Source organism: Vidua chalybeata, chromosome 10, assembly GCF_026979565.1.
Source record: "Vidua chalybeata isolate OUT-0048 chromosome 10, bVidCha1 merged haplotype, whole genome shotgun sequence".
NCBI lineage: Eukaryota > Metazoa > Chordata > Aves > Passeriformes > Viduidae > Vidua > Vidua chalybeata.
The window spans coordinates 927,817-945,305 of NC_071539.1; the positions used below are offsets into that span (position 1 = coordinate 927,817).

General features: G+C 47.5%; 1 protein-coding gene across 1 annotated transcript in view; it reads right to left on the bottom strand.

Annotated features, from left to right (window-relative positions):
- LOC128793061 (1-phosphatidylinositol 4,5-bisphosphate phosphodiesterase eta-1-like) overlaps positions 1-17,489 on the bottom strand; it is a 43,528-nt gene that overhangs the window by 7,507 nt on the left and 18,532 nt on the right. Inside the window, exons 2-12 of the mRNA XM_053952012.1 lie at positions 16,584-16,730; positions 15,987-16,230; positions 14,630-14,759; positions 12,944-13,114; positions 10,956-11,049; positions 9,513-9,716; positions 7,515-7,635; positions 6,442-6,613; positions 4,812-4,919; positions 4,070-4,231; positions 2,907-2,978 (exon numbers count right to left, since the gene is read on the bottom strand). Of these exons, the coding sequence (XP_053807987.1) occupies positions 2,907-2,978; positions 4,070-4,231; positions 4,812-4,919; positions 6,442-6,613; positions 7,515-7,635; positions 9,513-9,716; positions 10,956-11,049; positions 12,944-13,114; positions 14,630-14,759; positions 15,987-16,230; positions 16,584-16,730 (1,625 nt within the window). The remainder of the gene's footprint in view (positions 1-2,906; positions 2,979-4,069; positions 4,232-4,811; positions 4,920-6,441; positions 6,614-7,514; positions 7,636-9,512; positions 9,717-10,955; positions 11,050-12,943; positions 13,115-14,629; positions 14,760-15,986; positions 16,231-16,583; positions 16,731-17,489) is intronic.

Sequence of the window (17,489 nt, forward strand, 5' to 3'; positions counted from 1 at the left end):
GCAGAGTTCCCTGCTGTGGAGGAGGAAAGGCAGCACAGAGCACACTGCGCCCCAAGGCAGGGATTCCAGCTGTGGCCACGAGCAGCTCTGTGTGCTGCCAGGCCTCAGGGGTTATTTCTGTGTGCTGCCAGCCCAGCCAGGCCTCAGGGGTTATTTCTGCCAAGGTCTGTCCAGCACAGGCCACTCTGTGCTCTGCACCTGCCCTGCTCCCTCCCAACACCAGAGGACAACACTGCTCCCCTGGCTCCAGGGCACTGCTCCTGCTGAAATCCCAGTGGATTGTGTCATATTTAACAAACAGCAACACACAGCAGGGTCTAAATATACAGAGCACTGCTTCTACCCACCTGTGCCTCCCCCCAGTTTAGAAAATTAAACATATTCATTAGTGAAGGTGTGAACAGAGTCTGGGCAAAATGTTCAAACATCATCTTCCTGCTCCATTTTGAGCCACATACAAATATTTAAGTGATTCTAAATTATTACACTATAAAGAAAATAGCTATGATAAAAAAGATTAAAACTTCAAAATCCCCTTTTTCCATAAGCACCTATGATTTAACAGTTTCCAATTTCAACATTACATCTTATGTAAGGCTAAACACAGCTTCAAGTGAGAGTTATTTAATTCCCTTCTCATCAAGAGGTAATTAATATAATTGAGAGCTCCTTATCCTTTTGCATCCGGCTCACTGAGCACAGATGTCTTTCCTCCTCTTGTCATACACCCATATTGGACATAATTCAGTTTGCTGTGTTTGCTGCTGACATGAAGTTGGCTATATTGGAAATCATTTGCATGGTTCACTTTGGAGACTGAAGGTCTGCACTGAGCATGTTCCATGCAGTTAACTTTCAGGAATTGCCAGCTTTAGTGTCTTTGTACCTCCCCAGTACTTTATTCATTTGGCACAAGAGCTGGTGTCCAAGACTGAGCACCAAGATGTTTCCTATTACCATCGAGTTGCATCTGGACAGTTTTCCTTATCTCCTGTTAATGGCCCATCAACGTCAGAGATAACACTCTCCAGGAGCCAGTTCTTTAACAGGTGATTAAGAACACACCTTGTGACTCAAAATAACATCAGCCCATTGTGAGCTGCTCCGCCCAGGGGGAGAAGCTAGGCATTCCCACCTGGATAAATCCAGGGATTTCTAGACAGAAAAGCAGCCTTTCCACAGGTTTCCAAGAAGACACAGCAACCACATCTGCCACTCCAATTTGGACTGCTACCAGCACGCTGGCCAAAGGGGTGTCAGGTTGTATTCTGACTTTGCCAGTGGTCTTCCTTTTGTATCATTGTGTGTATTTTTGTCTTTTGTTTTCCCTTTTCCCAATAAATTGTATTTCTGACTTGGAGTCTCTCACTGGTTTTGCTTTCAAACCAGAACAGCTGGGTAAAAATGTCATGTGTCAATATTGTTGGGTGGATAATTCTCTATCTGCAAAAATATCAATAATAACCAGTGCTCCCTGGCATCCCTTCAGCTGGAAAGGCATCGGGGGCAGTTACAGGATGTCTCTGTTGCCTCAGTCTACAATACAATCACTATTAAAAAAACAAATCTATAAATACCCTTATTTTTTTCACCAGAGATGAAATGAACGAGATTTCCAACGTGCTACATCCATTCAGATAACTAGCTGAAGTAATTAAATTATTGATAGAGCTTCCAGCCCTCAGCAGAACAGGCAGATTCCAGTGGCTGACATTCCTGTGACATGTCATTCCCAGCGTTTGTGTGGCCAGCAGCAAGCTCAGGGTGCCATGGGCAGTGCCCACTCTCAGGGACCACAGGTACCTGGAGTTCTTGCCCACCCTGAGGGGGGAACTGCACTGAGCTAAAGGTGCTGAAGGAAACATGAGCACTTTAACTGATGCAAGCTTGGAATTGAAGTGTAAATTTGAGACCTGGAACTGTCTGCTTAGGGGATTGTTGATGGCTCCTAGCTGGCTTCAGGGCAGATGGAGTGGTGGCTGATTAAGCTCTTTGAAATGTCTCTTAATCATAAAAAACTGCTCAGATTCTCAGTCCCAAAGCTCGGTGCAGCCCTCACCATGGAGGGCACAGAGCAGCAGAGTCTGGCAGGCTGGGGCAGAGGGCAGCTGGTGGCACAGGGACTGGCTGGGCTGCAGACCTGCCTCTCTGCTCAGTCACCCACTGCAGCTCTCACTGACTGCAGCAGGAAGGGAGCTGGCAGCTGCTGCAGCTCACGTTGAGGCTCAGGGCACCGTGGGAGTGTGGCAACAGGGGAGCCAGGTGCCAGGAGCACGTTTGTCAGGACATGGGAGCGGGAGGAAACGTGGGCACTGTCCCTTGTGGGGGCTGCTCTGTGCCCAGCTGTGAAATGAGAGCTCTCAGCTCCTGCCTGGGCCAGTGCAGACACCACTGAGCAGCAGCAGAGCAGGCAGTCCGACCCAGCAGCTGCACAAACATAACCAGGACATGAAAAGCAGGAGGAGATCAGGCAGGACACATCTGCACAGAGCCAGCACTTGGCCACAGCAGCCCCTGGGAGCAGGGACAGTCCCAGCATGGCCCTGACCAGGGTGGGACACAGCAAAACTGGGCCCTGACTGAACCAGGCACTGTCAGCTCTCTGCAAAACAAGATATGCCAAGACATTTGTCTCTGCTGCTCTTCTGCTGCTGCAAGTTTTATCAGAAAATCAGCAATTCCACAGCATGAGTAAAGGTGATCTTTTAGCCATGTGAGAAGTTTTTGGTCATCTTAAAGGTTCTCAACCTTCTGAACAGAATTAAGACACCAAGTGTAATCACACAGGCTCCCTCCTTGCTGTTCCATGCCCACCACACTTGTCTGGAGCAGTACAACATTGCCAGGGTCTCTGGAATGCTGCCAGTCCTAGAACAGCAACCTTAGCTCTCATTTCTTTTACTCACCTTATGTTTACCAAAGTTCCCCATTAATGATCGACCGTGAGACTTTTTTCCACCTTCTTTTGTGTCCAAGTTCTGTGCAGAAAAAGTGCAATAAAAGCATAACTAAATACCTTCAGAAATGTCTTTAAAGACTCTGCTACAGTCTCCAAAAGGCAGCATTTCAACCTCATACAAGTCTATGTCACCCTGGTTCACTATTAGGAAAGTAAAATTATTCCAAATGAGACAAAGTGAGCTAAAGTCTGATCTGTGAACAAACTGAAATCCAAAATCTCATTACAGGACCTCTCTGATTTCTTTGTACGCATCATAGTTTAGAACCATCTAACTGTAAAGAAAAATACTAACATTAGCACTCAAGACAACAACAAACCATGTAGAAAAAGCAGTCTAGCAAAACCAGGCAAATAACAACAAACCAAGACGTCTGAGTGTTCTTGAAAGCAGCCACAAAGGGAAAAGGGAGAGGAAAAAGAATCTCCTAGCAGATAAAAGTGGAATTCTCATAGGCAGCCTGCAGGCTGAGTTCCACATTCCCAGCCATGCCCCTAGACATCAGCTGGATAACTCCTGGCAGCATCTCACTTCTTCTGTCAGGAACACACAGCCCTTCATCTTCTGAAGAGCAAAACAAAACTGAAGAATATTCCCCCAGCATTTCAGCTGCGTGAGTGTTTCAGTGCTGTGAACTCCAGCTATTCCCTGTTCAGTGCTGAGCTGGAGTCACTTTGGGCTTCCATGATGATCAGGGCACTGGGGGCCCAGCAAAATCAAGAACCCGTGTTCAGAGATTTGCTCAGAGCTCAGGCTGGAAGTCTCTGTAACATGTAGAAAGAATCTTTAGCAGATTTTTACTTCTTTTAATAGCAATTATTTGGGAAAAATCAAAGGCAGACCAGTAATGAAGGAAAAAATAAATGACCAGTTAAAAAAACAGGAAAATATTCCAACTGCTCCCTTTCTGGTCCATCAATTGCACAGTAACTCCCAGAAAAGAGCTCTGTGACACTGGTTCCAGAGCAGGCACATCTCCACAGAAAATTCACTCTGTGTTTAATGAGCCTGGAGTTTGTATCCAGTTCCTGGCTCTCTCATCTGAAACAGTCTGCAACACATTGCACTGTCCAGTCCTCACAGGGGCTGTGAAGGGAGAGCCCACGTACCTGCTTCAGGTTCATGCTGAAACTCTGGTGAGTTGCCTTCAGCAGGGCTCTCACAGTGAAGCTGTCAGGATCCTCTTTGTCCCTGATCTGGGATTCTTTTAGCAGAGACTCCAGTTTTGTTCGTATAAAAGATTCCACCTGGTGCTGAGTTGCACCATTGCTCTGGAAGACACCAGGAAACCCAGTTCAAGTAGGTGTTTGTGGCCCTCCCATTACACTGAGGGTCACACAGTGCTCCCATTTCCTTCCCTCTGCAAGAAAAGACTCCTTGCACAATCCTGCCTGATTCTGCCCTTTCCACCTGTGGCTTTCCCTGCCATTTCCCTTCTCCTTTTCCCCTGAGTCCTCCCAGCTCAGCTCACAGTCCCCCTGCAGATCCCCCAGGACCTGGCCAAGGGCTCTCTCTGCCTCACAGCTGTCACAAGCCCCACCTTCTCTTTCAGAAGAGCAGGAATTCCCAGCTAATGCACTTACAGACATCCTAAGCCTTCAATTCCTGCTCCAAACAGTTAAAAAAGGAAGTGATTTCTGTTAACAGTCATCCAGACTGTACAGACTCAAACCAGTCTTTTACATAAGGCACTTAAAATAAAAATGAATCCTATAGAACAGCATGAACCTGACACAGGAATGAAAAATTTAGGAATGAAAAACTCTGCTAACAACTGTAAGTAGGACATGGGAGTGTGCATGTAAGAAATGCAGAGCTGTCACACTCTGGGAACTGACTGTGTGCACATACAAAGCAGGGCTTTAATTTGCAGTCGTCCTCAATTTCATCAGCACTGTCCTCTTCTGAAACCTCTCCTTCCTCAGCATCTGCTCCAAGGCTGCAGGGCAATTTCTTACCCTAAAATGAGGAAAAAACACCCCCAATAAAATCTGGTCAGTGTTAGTTAGCACACCCAGTCTGCTCTTCTTGCTTTACCATCTGCTCCTAAATAAATCACCTACTAAACTTCTGTGATATTGCTCCTGAGCACAGAAATGTTCTCAGCCTACCTGCTTCATCAGTGGGAGACAGGAATGACACACAAGATTTCTGCAGAAATGCAGAGGATTGATTTTTAGGCTGCATTTTGAAATTAATAATGCTGCTGCTAATGAGTAGGTCAAATTCACTTCATGCTGGTACCTTTACACTGGCTTAAATCCCCGAGTGTTACTAGAATGGCTCTTTATATACACTTACAGGATGAAAATTATGCCATTATTTGAAATTGTTTGGCTAGTGAATCAATACTGCCTTTCAAAGGAAAATGTATAAAAGGAGCAAAAACAATAGCAGAAAGATGAGAAGCCAGCTTACTTCTCAACAAGGTACCGATTCCTAAATCTGATTTTATCTTTTCCAACAGAGCTGCTCAAATTGAGCAGGGGATGGGAGACAGGGCTTTGTGCAGGGATCCTGTGATGCTCAAGATAGAATTTCTCATCCTGAAAACAGCTCAGCTCCACAGCAGTCTGCACCCACGGGGCTCCAGCAGTGAGAGCTGGAGGATCAGCTGAAATGACAACCTCAGGCATGCTGAAAATCCAGCTCAGAAGTCCAGGTAAGAGCCCCGAGCACCCAGCCTCTCCTGCCCTTAGTGCAGTGCTGTGGGATTTCTCACGGGAGTGATGTTCCACACGATTTCCTGTGGATCCCTGAACACCAGCCCCATGTGAGTGCACGGTTCATTCACCAGCAGCCACCCCAGAAAACTGATGCAGTGAAATGCAAAATCACAGCTGAGCACTCAAAGGGCTCCTAATTTAGGGTCAGCTCTGTACTGTGCACTGCAGCATGTTCAAACTAACATCAGACAAAGTGTGAATCCCTGCAGCCAGACTGATACCAAGGACAGGGGGAAAGCCAGAGCATCCTGAGAGTTCACACAGAAGTAATTGCCCCCCTGTGTCCAAGTAAATTAGACAATCTAATAGGGGAGAACTCTCTTAATCATCTTCCCAAAGGTCTGCCTTGTGCTTCTTCCCTGTTCTATCCATCCTGGCCTTTGGAATTCCTTTCAGAGCAAATCTGTTTGGAGTGAGAGGCTCACACAATTAATCCTGCACAGAGCTCCGGGGCCTCCTCCAGCTCCTCCTGAGCTGCTCTTCTCCCATAAACACAGCAGATGAACCATGAAGAGTTCCATCCCATGAACTACAGCTCCAAGCTGGGTGAGGGGAAAGGCAGGAAAGCTTCACTTTTCTATCACTCCAAAGTACTTTGTCCAAGGAAAGACTGTCAGATAATGTTTAGATGCTAAAGGGATATGAACTGGTCCTCCAAAGAAAATCTACAATAAATATCACAAGCTGACTTTTGCTGCATTCTGAACATGCCCAGCACTTTTGTTGCATTCTGAACATGCCCAGCAGCAAGTTACCTTCACTAGGATTTTCCCTTTTAAATCCTGAGGGCTGGGAAGCTGTCTGGGATCTCCAGTGCTCACAGATGACAAGTCCAGTTTGTCACCAAATATCTCCTTGAGGTACTGGGCAATCTTCTTTTGCTGTTGAATACTGCAGTGGTTTTCAATGGACAGGATCACTGGAAACCTGGAAACAAAGCCCCAGACACTCTCACAGCTGTGTGTGGAGAGACAACACCTGCACTCTTTCCACCCCACCTGGGAATGGAACAGCTGAGTTCTTCCACAGATTTGCCCCACTGTTTTCTAAACCCCTGGCAGCCCCAGGCTTCTATAACAAGAATCCCACACTAACCCCAACCAAATAATGACAACCACCTCCTTCAGTTTTGAAAGTACCACCTTGCACTCCTCATCAATAACACCAACCTTTTGGGCTTGGTTGGTTTTTTTCCCACAAATCCATTGTTGGGTGCTTTTTATTAAAGAAAAGGAGGTATTTTCCTTTTATTCTCCTTAAACTACTCAAAATTCTCTACACCCACTCATGATTTGAGACTACTCTGTGTGTGTGTGTGTTTGTGTGTGTGTGTGTGTTTATATATGGGTAAAGTCCACAGTTTTCATAATAAACTGTTATAAAGCATCGTGGCAAATGAAACAGATTCAGAACAATACCCCACACCTCAGTATTTCCTCACACTATACATGACAGCTTTTCAATTCTTCTGCTGAAATGAAGTATTTTCAGTAGGTAGAGAACATCACAGTATCGATTTTTCAGGAGAATTTCCCTGTGGATGTGAGTGGGAAGTTCTATTGAAAGGTAATCAGCAGTGTCAGACTGTCCAAAGCCTTACTGAGTTTAAGAGCACAAAAAGGTTCAACTTAGGCAGAACTCTCTCCCTCAATTGATGGAAGAGCTTGTGCAGCTGAATAATAAACACAACATGGGTGATAAACAGGGGAACAGAACCAACCCTGATGTGTTTAAAGGAATAGTTGCACTTCCTGGGCTTGATGGTTGTTTTCAGTGTGGGATTAACTACAGAAAACAGGTGCAGCTTCAAACCTGGCTCCACACTTACTCGTTTTTGATGAAGGCATATTTATTGATGGTTTCTGCCACGTCCCGGAAGAGGATTTTGGAAGTCAGGGTGTAGCCATGGTGCACCACTGGCTCCCCATCTGGGCCATCCCAGCAATCCACTGTTAAGACCAGAAAAGCCACACATTAGGAGATGCCCCCAGTCTCATCCTGCTGCCAGCAGAGCTCACCTGCTCAACCATGCAGGGGCCAGCGAGGTTCACTCCACCTCTTGGCACCTCTCATTCCATCTCCCCCAACCTGCCAGCTGAGCTCAGACTAACAGGACAGTCTTTTCCTAGGTCAGATGAAAATTCTGCATCCTAACTTTTTTTTCCCTTGTATTAATTTGAGGTTTTTTCCTCATATATAAAACTACAAAGGTCAAAATATTATTTTACATATTTCCCAAAGCTACCTTGGGAATGCAGTTTTTGCTTCTGAAGACAAACTATTTTAGAAGAATCTATCTTTTCCCACTCCCGATTTAACTTGCAGCTTTATAACTGACTGTATGAAGAGTAACATCAAATCCAGCACATGCAGAATGGAGCAGCATAAGAATGCTTTTCCTAATGAACGCCTGTACCCTGAGTTTGTACCAATCTTGTCACTGCTGCTGCCTCTACAGGCAGTTGAACTTCCCAAGGAGAAAGCTGCAGAGCTATTCCCTGGGCTCTGAAGTAGCTGCAATAGCTTTGAGGTCAAGCAAAGTAACACTGCTGAGTGTTCTTGGGAGCTGTTCTGCAGAAGGCAATCACCCAGTTTTCTCAGGTTCATTTTCTCTAATTAATTTTTAAATAGAGATTAACAATATTTTTTTTTTCAGATGACCTTTTGTAATGCTAGCCATAAAAAATTAATATTGCGTCTAACTTTGCCAAAAGACTTTACTTATTGCTGGAAAAGAAAAATACTAATACTAATATTAAAACACTAATGTTTTGCTACTATGTAAATCATGCAGAGCTTAAACTAGAATGCAGTGTGATCCCCACGTTTCCCCGTGGCAGGGGGCTGGAGCTGGATGATCTTTAGAACCCCTTCCAACCCCAGCCATTCTGTCATTCTCTGGTGCCTGTGACGCTTGCCCACGGTGATCGTTCCCAACAGAAAAATCCTGTTTGGAGTGGTCCGAAAGTGCTGCAGTGCCTGAGGCAGCCCAGCATCGCTGCTGGGAGCGTGGCCCTGAGCCCCTGGCTGGTGCAGCCCTGGTGCAGCCTGGTGCAGCCCCCCTTGCAGCCCCAGTGCAGCTCCCAGTGCGGCCCGTGCATCCCCCAGTGTGGCTCCCCATGCAGCCCCCTGCAGCCCCCTGTGCAGCCCCAGTGCAGCCCCCCCTTACAGCCCCAGTGCAGCCCCCCCATGCAGCCCCCCATGCAGCTCCCAGTAGGGCTCCCCATGCAGCCCCCTGTGCAGCCCCCCCTTACAGCCCCAGTGCAGCCCCCCCTGCAGCCCCATGCAGCCCCCCATGCAGCTCCCAGTGCAGCTCCCAGTGGGGCTCCTCATGCAGCCCCCTGCAGCCCCCTGTACAGCCGCTGTGCAGCCCCCCATGCATCCCCCAGTGCAGCCCCCATGCAGCCCCCCTTGCAGCCCCAGTGCAGCTCCCAGTGGGGCTCCCCATGCAGCCCCCTGCAGCCCCCTGTGCAGCCCCATGCAGCCCCCCCTGCAGCCCCCCATGCAGCTCCTCCTTGCAGCCCCAGTGCACCTCCCAGTGCAGCCCCCTGTGCAGCCCCCCATGCAGCCGCAATGCAGCTCCCAGTGCAGCTCCCAGTGGGGCTCCCCATGCAGCCCCCTGCAGCCCCCTGTGCAGCCCCATGCAGCCCCCCCTGCAGCCCCCCATGCAGCTCCTCCTTGCAGCCCCAGTGCACCTCCCAGTGCAGCCCCCTGTGCAGCCCCCCATGCAGCCGCAATGCAGCTCCCAGTGCAGCTCCCAGTGGGGCTCCCCATGCAGCCCCCTGCAGCCCCCCATGCATCCCCCAGTGCAGCCCCTGCAGCCCACCTTCGACGCAGCGGCAGCCGGCCTGCAGCACGCGCGCGTACATGTCGGCCCGCGACTGCGACAGCAGCTGGTCCCCGCTCAGGTAGGTGTTGTGGGACGAGGCGATGAAGTAGTGGCACAGGGGCTGCTGCATGTCCTGGTGCACCTCGCGGTGCAGCGGGTTGCACACCTCGCACGCCGGGCTGCGCATGAAGCTGGTGAAGCCTGCGGGCACAGGGACGCGTCAGCCGGGGCCGCGGGCGGGGAGAAGGCTCTGAACGCCCCCCAGAGCTGAGGGTCTGACGGTGGCCACGGACTCCGGGGCACAGTGGGGGCCAGAAGGAAATGCCTGTTTTTAACAGGGTTCCTGTTTTTTCAGTTTTTCACAGAGTTCCTGTGCTGTGAATGGCAGTGCCCTGAGCAGGGATGGGGCACGCGGGGCAGCAGCCACCCAAAGCAGAACCGTGGGTCAGCAGCCAAGTCACTGACCCATCATCTTCACTTCACAATTTTCTTTTTCCTGCAAGTTTAGTCAAGAAGATGGTGCTTCATTTATAACCCTCTAAATGAGAGGGGCGCTGAACAGAGAAAGTTTTAAAAAATACCTCCTTTAAGAATGAAACGTGTAAAATATTTGCAAAGGACAGTGCAAACAATACCAGCCCTGAAAGCAGCTCAGAGATAAAAGCAGCTGCAGCAGCAGGTTAAGAGGAGCAGAAATGCTTGCAGAAATATTGTTTAAGTGTCACAGCTCGTTTGTTTTACTTTCCTTTTTTCAGTTTGAGCGCAGTGCCCTGGGTCACATCAGAAGCTTGTTGAAGGGAGGCCATACCCAGGATTTAAATACCATGTGGAGGAAAATTCCTACTTCCCCCCTCCCCGAATCCCCATGTACATTAGGCTGCTCCACAGAAGCTTCCTTCTGGGCAAAGGAGCACACCATGGCTTTTAATCTATTTCATCTCAGCTCTGAGGCTGATTTGATACTAAATTGGATTCTGAATAAACATACAATTTACAATTGCTTTCACAAACAATGGGAATCAGGTATTAAAACCCAATGAAAATGCAACTGTCTGTACTTTATTTCACAGAAGCATAAAAGAATGGATTGTGCAGGATCCCAGATCCCCAGAGCCAAGGCAGAATGAACCCTTGGCTTTCATTACCTCACTGGGAGCAGGCTATAGATAAACTGCATGGAACAGGACAGTTTTGTAAGAGTGAGCAATGAATCCCCACAGCCTCAGGCATCCAGCCCCACTCCTGAGGGTGGCTGTGATGGATGGCTGAGAGCTGCTGCCTCACCACACCTACTCACATCTCCCCCCGGCTCACAAAACACACCCACACTCCCGGCTGCTGATCCAGGGCACAGCAAAAGCCTCACCAAAACACATCAAAGCACTTCCACTCCACTGCAGCGTGGCAAGGGAAAACTCACTCTGAAACCAAAACTTTTACCTTCAATCCCAAGAACATTTTGCTTCTTGTTTTCTTCTGACACTTCAAACTTCTGTATGATGTCCAGACAATATTCTGGTGTCACATTATTCATCTGCACAAAAACAACAGGGAGGTACACTCATTCTTAACGTCACCAGCATGTGGAAATCTACTTAACTTGGAGGAGACAAACAGGAGTGAAAGGTAGCCATCAATTAAAACCTATGTCATTTTAGTCTCAAGATTAAAATTAGCTGTTTAGCAGCCTTAATAGTTGTACTGGCCAATACTGCTGAAATGAGAACTATGACATTATGTTCTTTAATATAATCTTCTAAGACATGCAAAAAGATTTGGCAGGCTTGGATTTCATTTTCATGCGTTTTCCACTCCTATGATTTCATTACTTCCAAGGGAGTTCACTGTAATACACAGGCTAGGAGAGAAATAATTAAATTCTGAAATGAAAAACAGCAGCTTTTCTGAAACAAATAGGAATTTTGTCAACAGCTTCAGCTAGGCCACAGCTGAGGTTCTAACTGATTTGTCGGGCACTTACAAGTAGACACTTATCTTTCCTTCAGAACTGAAGGGAAGGAGTAGCTCCCATCACTCATCTCATCTTTCCCTACTGCCTTGAGATGTAGAAAACCAAAGGAAGAACGAGGACTGGGTGGATTTCATTTCTCCACTACCAACACCACAGGAAGACAATACTGGCACTCAAACCTCTGGCACCTGACTTGTGCCATCATCCTGTTCACTGTTTGTACTGTCCCAGCTAAGCCACCCATCCTAAAATGCTGCAGGAATTACACAGGATAATAAAAAAAGTAACAATTCAGTAGAAAAAATAACCAATTTTCCTTGCTCAGGTTGGTGTTTGATTGCAAACACTGCTCAGAGCAGGCCCTGTTCTGGTACAAGCTGGCTCAAATTAACTTTTCCATTATCCCCCGTGGCTCCTTGCTGGCCCAGTGTGGGGTTCTCATGTGCTTGAGGAATGGAAATGTCTAATCTAGTCCAAAGCTGCATCTGCCAGGGAAAAGTCCACACATTTGTGCTTTTTTTAATTGTATCTTGAGAGGTGATGACTTTGGCCACTCCCTTTTTTGTTACACTTTAAAGTACTCCACTAAAAATCATATGGAGTGTTCTCCTAAAGAGGGAGTTCTCCTAAAAAAGAAGCCAGTTTAGCAAGCTAACAAAAACCCCAACCCGCTTTTGTTCTGTCCTCAGGCTGCAGAGTATTTCATATCTTGCCAAACGAGTAGCAGATGGAGCAGAACAGACTGTCCACAGATTTCCAAGCATCCAGACAACAACAAAACCAAAATGCTGTTTGGGTGAGGGTACTGGGGAGCTGCCTCCTGGCTGGAGCACGATCAGCTTTTGGAGCAATGCTGCCCTGCCCCAGGGCGTTGCTGGCACTGGGAACATTCAGGGGAATCTCCCTGTCCTCCCAGTGCCCCGCACTGGGAAGGGGCACAGGGGTTCAAGGTGCCTCCAACGTGCCCAGACACCTCCAGGAGCTCCTGGCTTCACTCTTTATGGTTTGCTGCTGGAGCAATGCTGAGCAGAGCAGCTCCCCAGACAGCTGTGCCCACGCAGTGTTCTCAGGAGGGCACTCAGAGCACTGAGAGGATGCAGAATGCCAGACCTGACAGTCAGCTCGAGGTTCTGCTGCATCAGCAGGTCCACAGTGCCCTTTGCACCCCCAAAGGTGCACTCCCCAAAGGAGCTCCCCCACCTGTGCCACGTGTTCCTCTTCCTGCTCCAGGTCCCTGAGCACCCTCTCACACCACTATCCTGGGCACTTCAAAAATCATCCAAAGCAGCTCAAACTCTTTCTAGAAGCATTTCAAAAAACAATAAAAGCTCCAGAACTCCCTTCTGTCACCTCTGTGCTTTGCCCTCTGCCCCAAGTTAATATTTTCCATAAAATCCTTTCCCTACGCTTGAATGTAAGAGCATGGCCATAGACATGGATACAGATATTGCCCTACCTTCTGTTCCACCCTCAGAAACTGGGCCAGCTCCTCAGCAGTGAGATGATCCTTCTTGTCACTGTAGCTTAGGAGCAGCAGGTAGAGATCTCGACGCAAGGACATCATCTTGTAAAACACTGAGAATTCCTCAAAGTTCAGGGTTCCTTGGTTCTCATCTGTGTCTGCTTCCTAAGAGGTAATGACACTCAGGTAAACATGCTCAGCACAGGAGAAATCAGGGAATAAAACAGAGCAGGACTTGTGCACGCCAACAGAAATGCAGTAAATTCTAGTCTGCAAGACTGTTCAGACACAAATCCTAACAGACTAAAATACTTGCAAATTTATATCATCATCTCTGGGGTTTTTGGTGAAAATGGTTACTAAACTAAAGCCACAGATTCCCTGTGAAACTCTAATTTCCTTCTTTAATTTCGTATTTATTTCCCCCAGAAAGAGGCTCACCCTGGGCTTTATTCTGATCTCTTGCCCTCCTGTATGCCCTGCAGTTATCCTGGATTAAAACACAGCAAGAGGCATAACAATATCACCCAAAGCTCCCCCAACAACAGTCTGATATCTTAAAACATTCAGGACAATATCAGAGTCTTAAATGCACATTATTTCATCCACAGCACTCTCAGCCCCAGCAGCACTCTGCAGAGGGGACAACTCTGCAGCAGCACTGAGATTCCACCCAGCATCTCCAGGCTTGATTTGCTGTTTCTCCTCAGAGGTAGGAAGAGAAGAAAACAGTACTCAACACACACTAATACAAGCTTTTTTTCCTGTGAACATCTGCCTAAGAGGATTGCTTTGGATTTTCAAAACAAAGAATATATTCTGGAGAATGGCTGGCAGGCACTGTGTGGGTCTCCATGCAAAAAGGAGCTGCAAACTCCTATCACAGCAAGTCAGCTGAGAGGAAAGGAATTCTCAGCTAAATGGTGTTGAATGGGATTTTTAATCATTTTAGATCTATTACATAGCTTAAATGACATTTATAATCTGTGGGAACGAGTACAACCCAAATTAATCTCTGCAACACCACCCCACCAGTTTCCAGGTCTTTGGGAGTAACTCCAGACTCCAAAGATGTATCTCTAATGGGGATTTTATGCTATAGAAGATTCTTCAACTTTCCCATGTTATACAGCAAACCAGCTTTGAGCTGGTACCGGTTTAGAAAAGTGAAAATGACTTTTTTTGCTCTCCATTATGTCCTTGGCTTATCTTTCCTTTCCTACAGTAAACACAAGGACTGGTGGAAAATGGGAGCTGTTTTCAGACAACAGAAGTAAAAAATTGATTCTAAATCAATCAAATCTGAATGGCTAAATATGAGTAAGTTTTTAAAGAAAATCTAATTACTTGCATAAAGCCAGTTTCTATTAAATAATTTTCCATAAAGGAAATAAAAAATATTTTAGTAGCGACAGAGTAACTTCATTGTCCATCAATGCCAGCATTGAATAATTCAGTTCACAGAGCTGAAAGCAACAATGCAGCAGAAAGAGTAACATTGGTAACTCTTCTGTGTGCTTCATGTCATTTAAACAATGTTCTGATGTCTCTTTGTCTACAAAAAGGTAGGACTTTGCAAAAGCCTGTGAGGTGCTGTGTTTTTAGTCCCAAGCTGCAGAGCCTGCTCTGGATGTGCCCAGAAGTGGATCTCAAGTGGCCCCTGGTGCCCCAGGCACGGACCTGGAACATCTGCCGGACCTTCCTGCGGGGCAGGCTCACGTTCAGCTTGTGCATCAGCTGGTGGATCTCCTCGATGTTCAGCAGCCCGTCGCCGTTCTTGTCAGCCTCCTCGAAGGTCTGCTTCACCCAGCTGCCAGCGTGTCAAGGACAGGCACTCAGGGGATCTCCCCATGGACAAGGGAGGCAGGGCAGCTCCGGAAAGAGCCCTTTTTGCCCCTGCCCTCACTACAGCTCAGACAAATGCTTAAAACCAGAACTGGTTTATGGCAATTATTCACAGCTCAGTTCACAACTCCAGCCCCTCTGCACTCCCATTTCTGATGCTGGTTCCTCCTCTGAGAACGTGCTCCAAAGTTTTTAAATATTGCTGGGCTTACTCGGGGATCTTCTTCCACCTGTCCCTTCATTCTACCTAACTTCACTTCCCAACCAGCACCTTTCACCCCTCCTTGCACAAATATCCCTCTAACCTGCTGCTAAGTTCTTGGAGTGGGACAGGGCCATTCTGTGTGCAGTCTCCCAGCTGCCACACTGGATAAAGCAAACAGGACTTGCAGGGAGGTTTCACCAGGAGAGAAGATACAGCAGACAGGAGCAGCTCAGAAAAGTCATGGTTAAATATAGCAAGCTGAGGACAGGTGCAACAGAGCGTGCAATACAACCCCAATGGACCTGTGCCTGCTGTGATCAGAATCAAACACGGGAGATATAAATTAAAAATACCTGAAATATGTGTATTCTCCAGGAGTACCAGTGGAGATTTCCATGAGGCAGAAGAACAGACAGGTTACAATATTACTTAAGATGGCCTTGGAGTTTGGTTTTTGGGGGGAAGAGTGCTCTTTGTGTATAACATTTTAGTCATCACTGTTGTGAAAAAAACTGTTGTGAAGAAAAAGGCACATGAAGAAAATATTCAGAGGACATGAGGTTCACTCTGGCTGCTGGGCTACAACAAACATTTAAGGAGCTTTAAGGATTTCTGCTCCTGACAAACAATGGAGGCTGGGAAGGACACAGGCATCTGACTTACACAAGAGCAACAGAGATGGCCAGGAGTTACTGAGATATTGAGATAACTAGAAATAACTGGTCTGCCCCTTCAAAAAGGAATTCATTAACAAAATGCAAGCCTATCCCCTGACTCCCCTGCAGTTTGATCCAGTCCCCAAGGCATAGCCCATGGTTTATCACACACATAAGTGTCCATGTCAAACCCATTGCCCAGGTTTCCATTGCAATCAGTGGAAGGGTTTTGGTCACTTAACAGGAGGAGAAAGGACACGCTGTGCTGAAGAGACTGGAAAGCAAGGCAGGAATATGAACCAGGAGGAAGGCCTGGCTCCTCAAAGGATACTGGTCGTGCGTTCTCTGGCGCTTGGCGAGCGAGTCCTCGTCGCTGATCCCGGCCAGGAGGTACTTGAGCCCCGTGATCCAGGTGCGAGCCTCCTCGGGGTTGGACGTGATCAGGTCCAGGGTCTCCAGGTGGTTGCCATGGTAAATAGTGAAGCAGCAGCTGGGGTCGAAGCTGCCCTCGGCGTGGCGGTGGAAGATCTCTGACTGCCGGCCCTCGCTGACTTTGTAAATGGAGTCGATGACAACTGGGGGGAAAGGGAAACCAGAGGACACGCTGGGACAGCCAGCCAGCCTCTTCCTGCTTCTCATAATTCTGAGCCATTCAGGCTCAGAGGCATTAAACTTTTATTAATGTTACATCTTCACATCCCAAAGCCCTGTTGGACTGAAGGTTTCCCTGCCGTGGCTGTGCCACGTGCCAGCTGCCCCGGAGGCTCTGAGTGCTCCCCAGAACATCACAGGGCTGAGGCTACAGAAAGGGAGCAGGGGAGACAGACACCAAGTGTCTCCCATCAGCCCACGAGCACCTGTGTAGCTCTGTAAGTCACATTCTAATACTGAACTGCCCCAGAAATTAGAAGAAATATGAGGAGTTTACTTTTTGCCTTTTCGCTCTTCCGGGAGGGCCTCCATCGGATGCAGGTCCTGTGCTCGTCCAGGTAGAAGAGCCTGACCAGCCCCTTGGTTCCACTCTTCAGCTTCACCATCTGCGTCCCAGACTGCATCACACTCATGCATCTTTCAACTGTGGGGCAGAGCAGAATAAATTCCACTGAGCAGCCACCTCATCCACTAATGACATGACCAACAGAATCTGCCAGGCACACACCAGTTGTGACCTGAACCTCCAGTGACAGAAAGTGGGCAGTGCTGGGAGACTATTCCTTCTTCACTACCACCTTCTCCACACAGGAAAATAGAACAGCTCATCTGTCTGAACACCCTCACGACAAAATTGAGGCAAAGAAAACTTTTATCTATGTTGAAGGAAAACATTTTATAGTTGTTTCATGCTCATCTTATTTACATTTTTTTCCATTACTACACACAGTGTTGTAATTTTAAACACCAGCACTCCATGTACTTGGACTGGTGAGATCCTCATTCAAACCCCACAGTCCTTTGGGCTCAGTAGCCCTGGAGTTTGTCCCTCATGCTGTGACACTGGCAGAGCTGCTCACAGAATGACACAGACACATTCACACCCTCTCCATGCTGCCACCAGCCTTCCAACACACACTGGGATGATTTCCTTTTATCCACCCATCCCATCTAAATGATAAGGCTTTTTTCCTCCTCTGTGTTTTGACTAAAATAAAACCATTTCTTCCATTTCATCTCACATCCTCCCTCCTGCGGCCTTCCAAACACAAGGATCAAGATAACATTTCCTCTTGATCTCAGTATATATCCATGCTCTTAAATTACCTTCTGGTTTTATCCATTCACAGCCTCTCCTCACTTGGTATCACTCCAAATTCATCTCCCCGGGTGATTTGTTTAC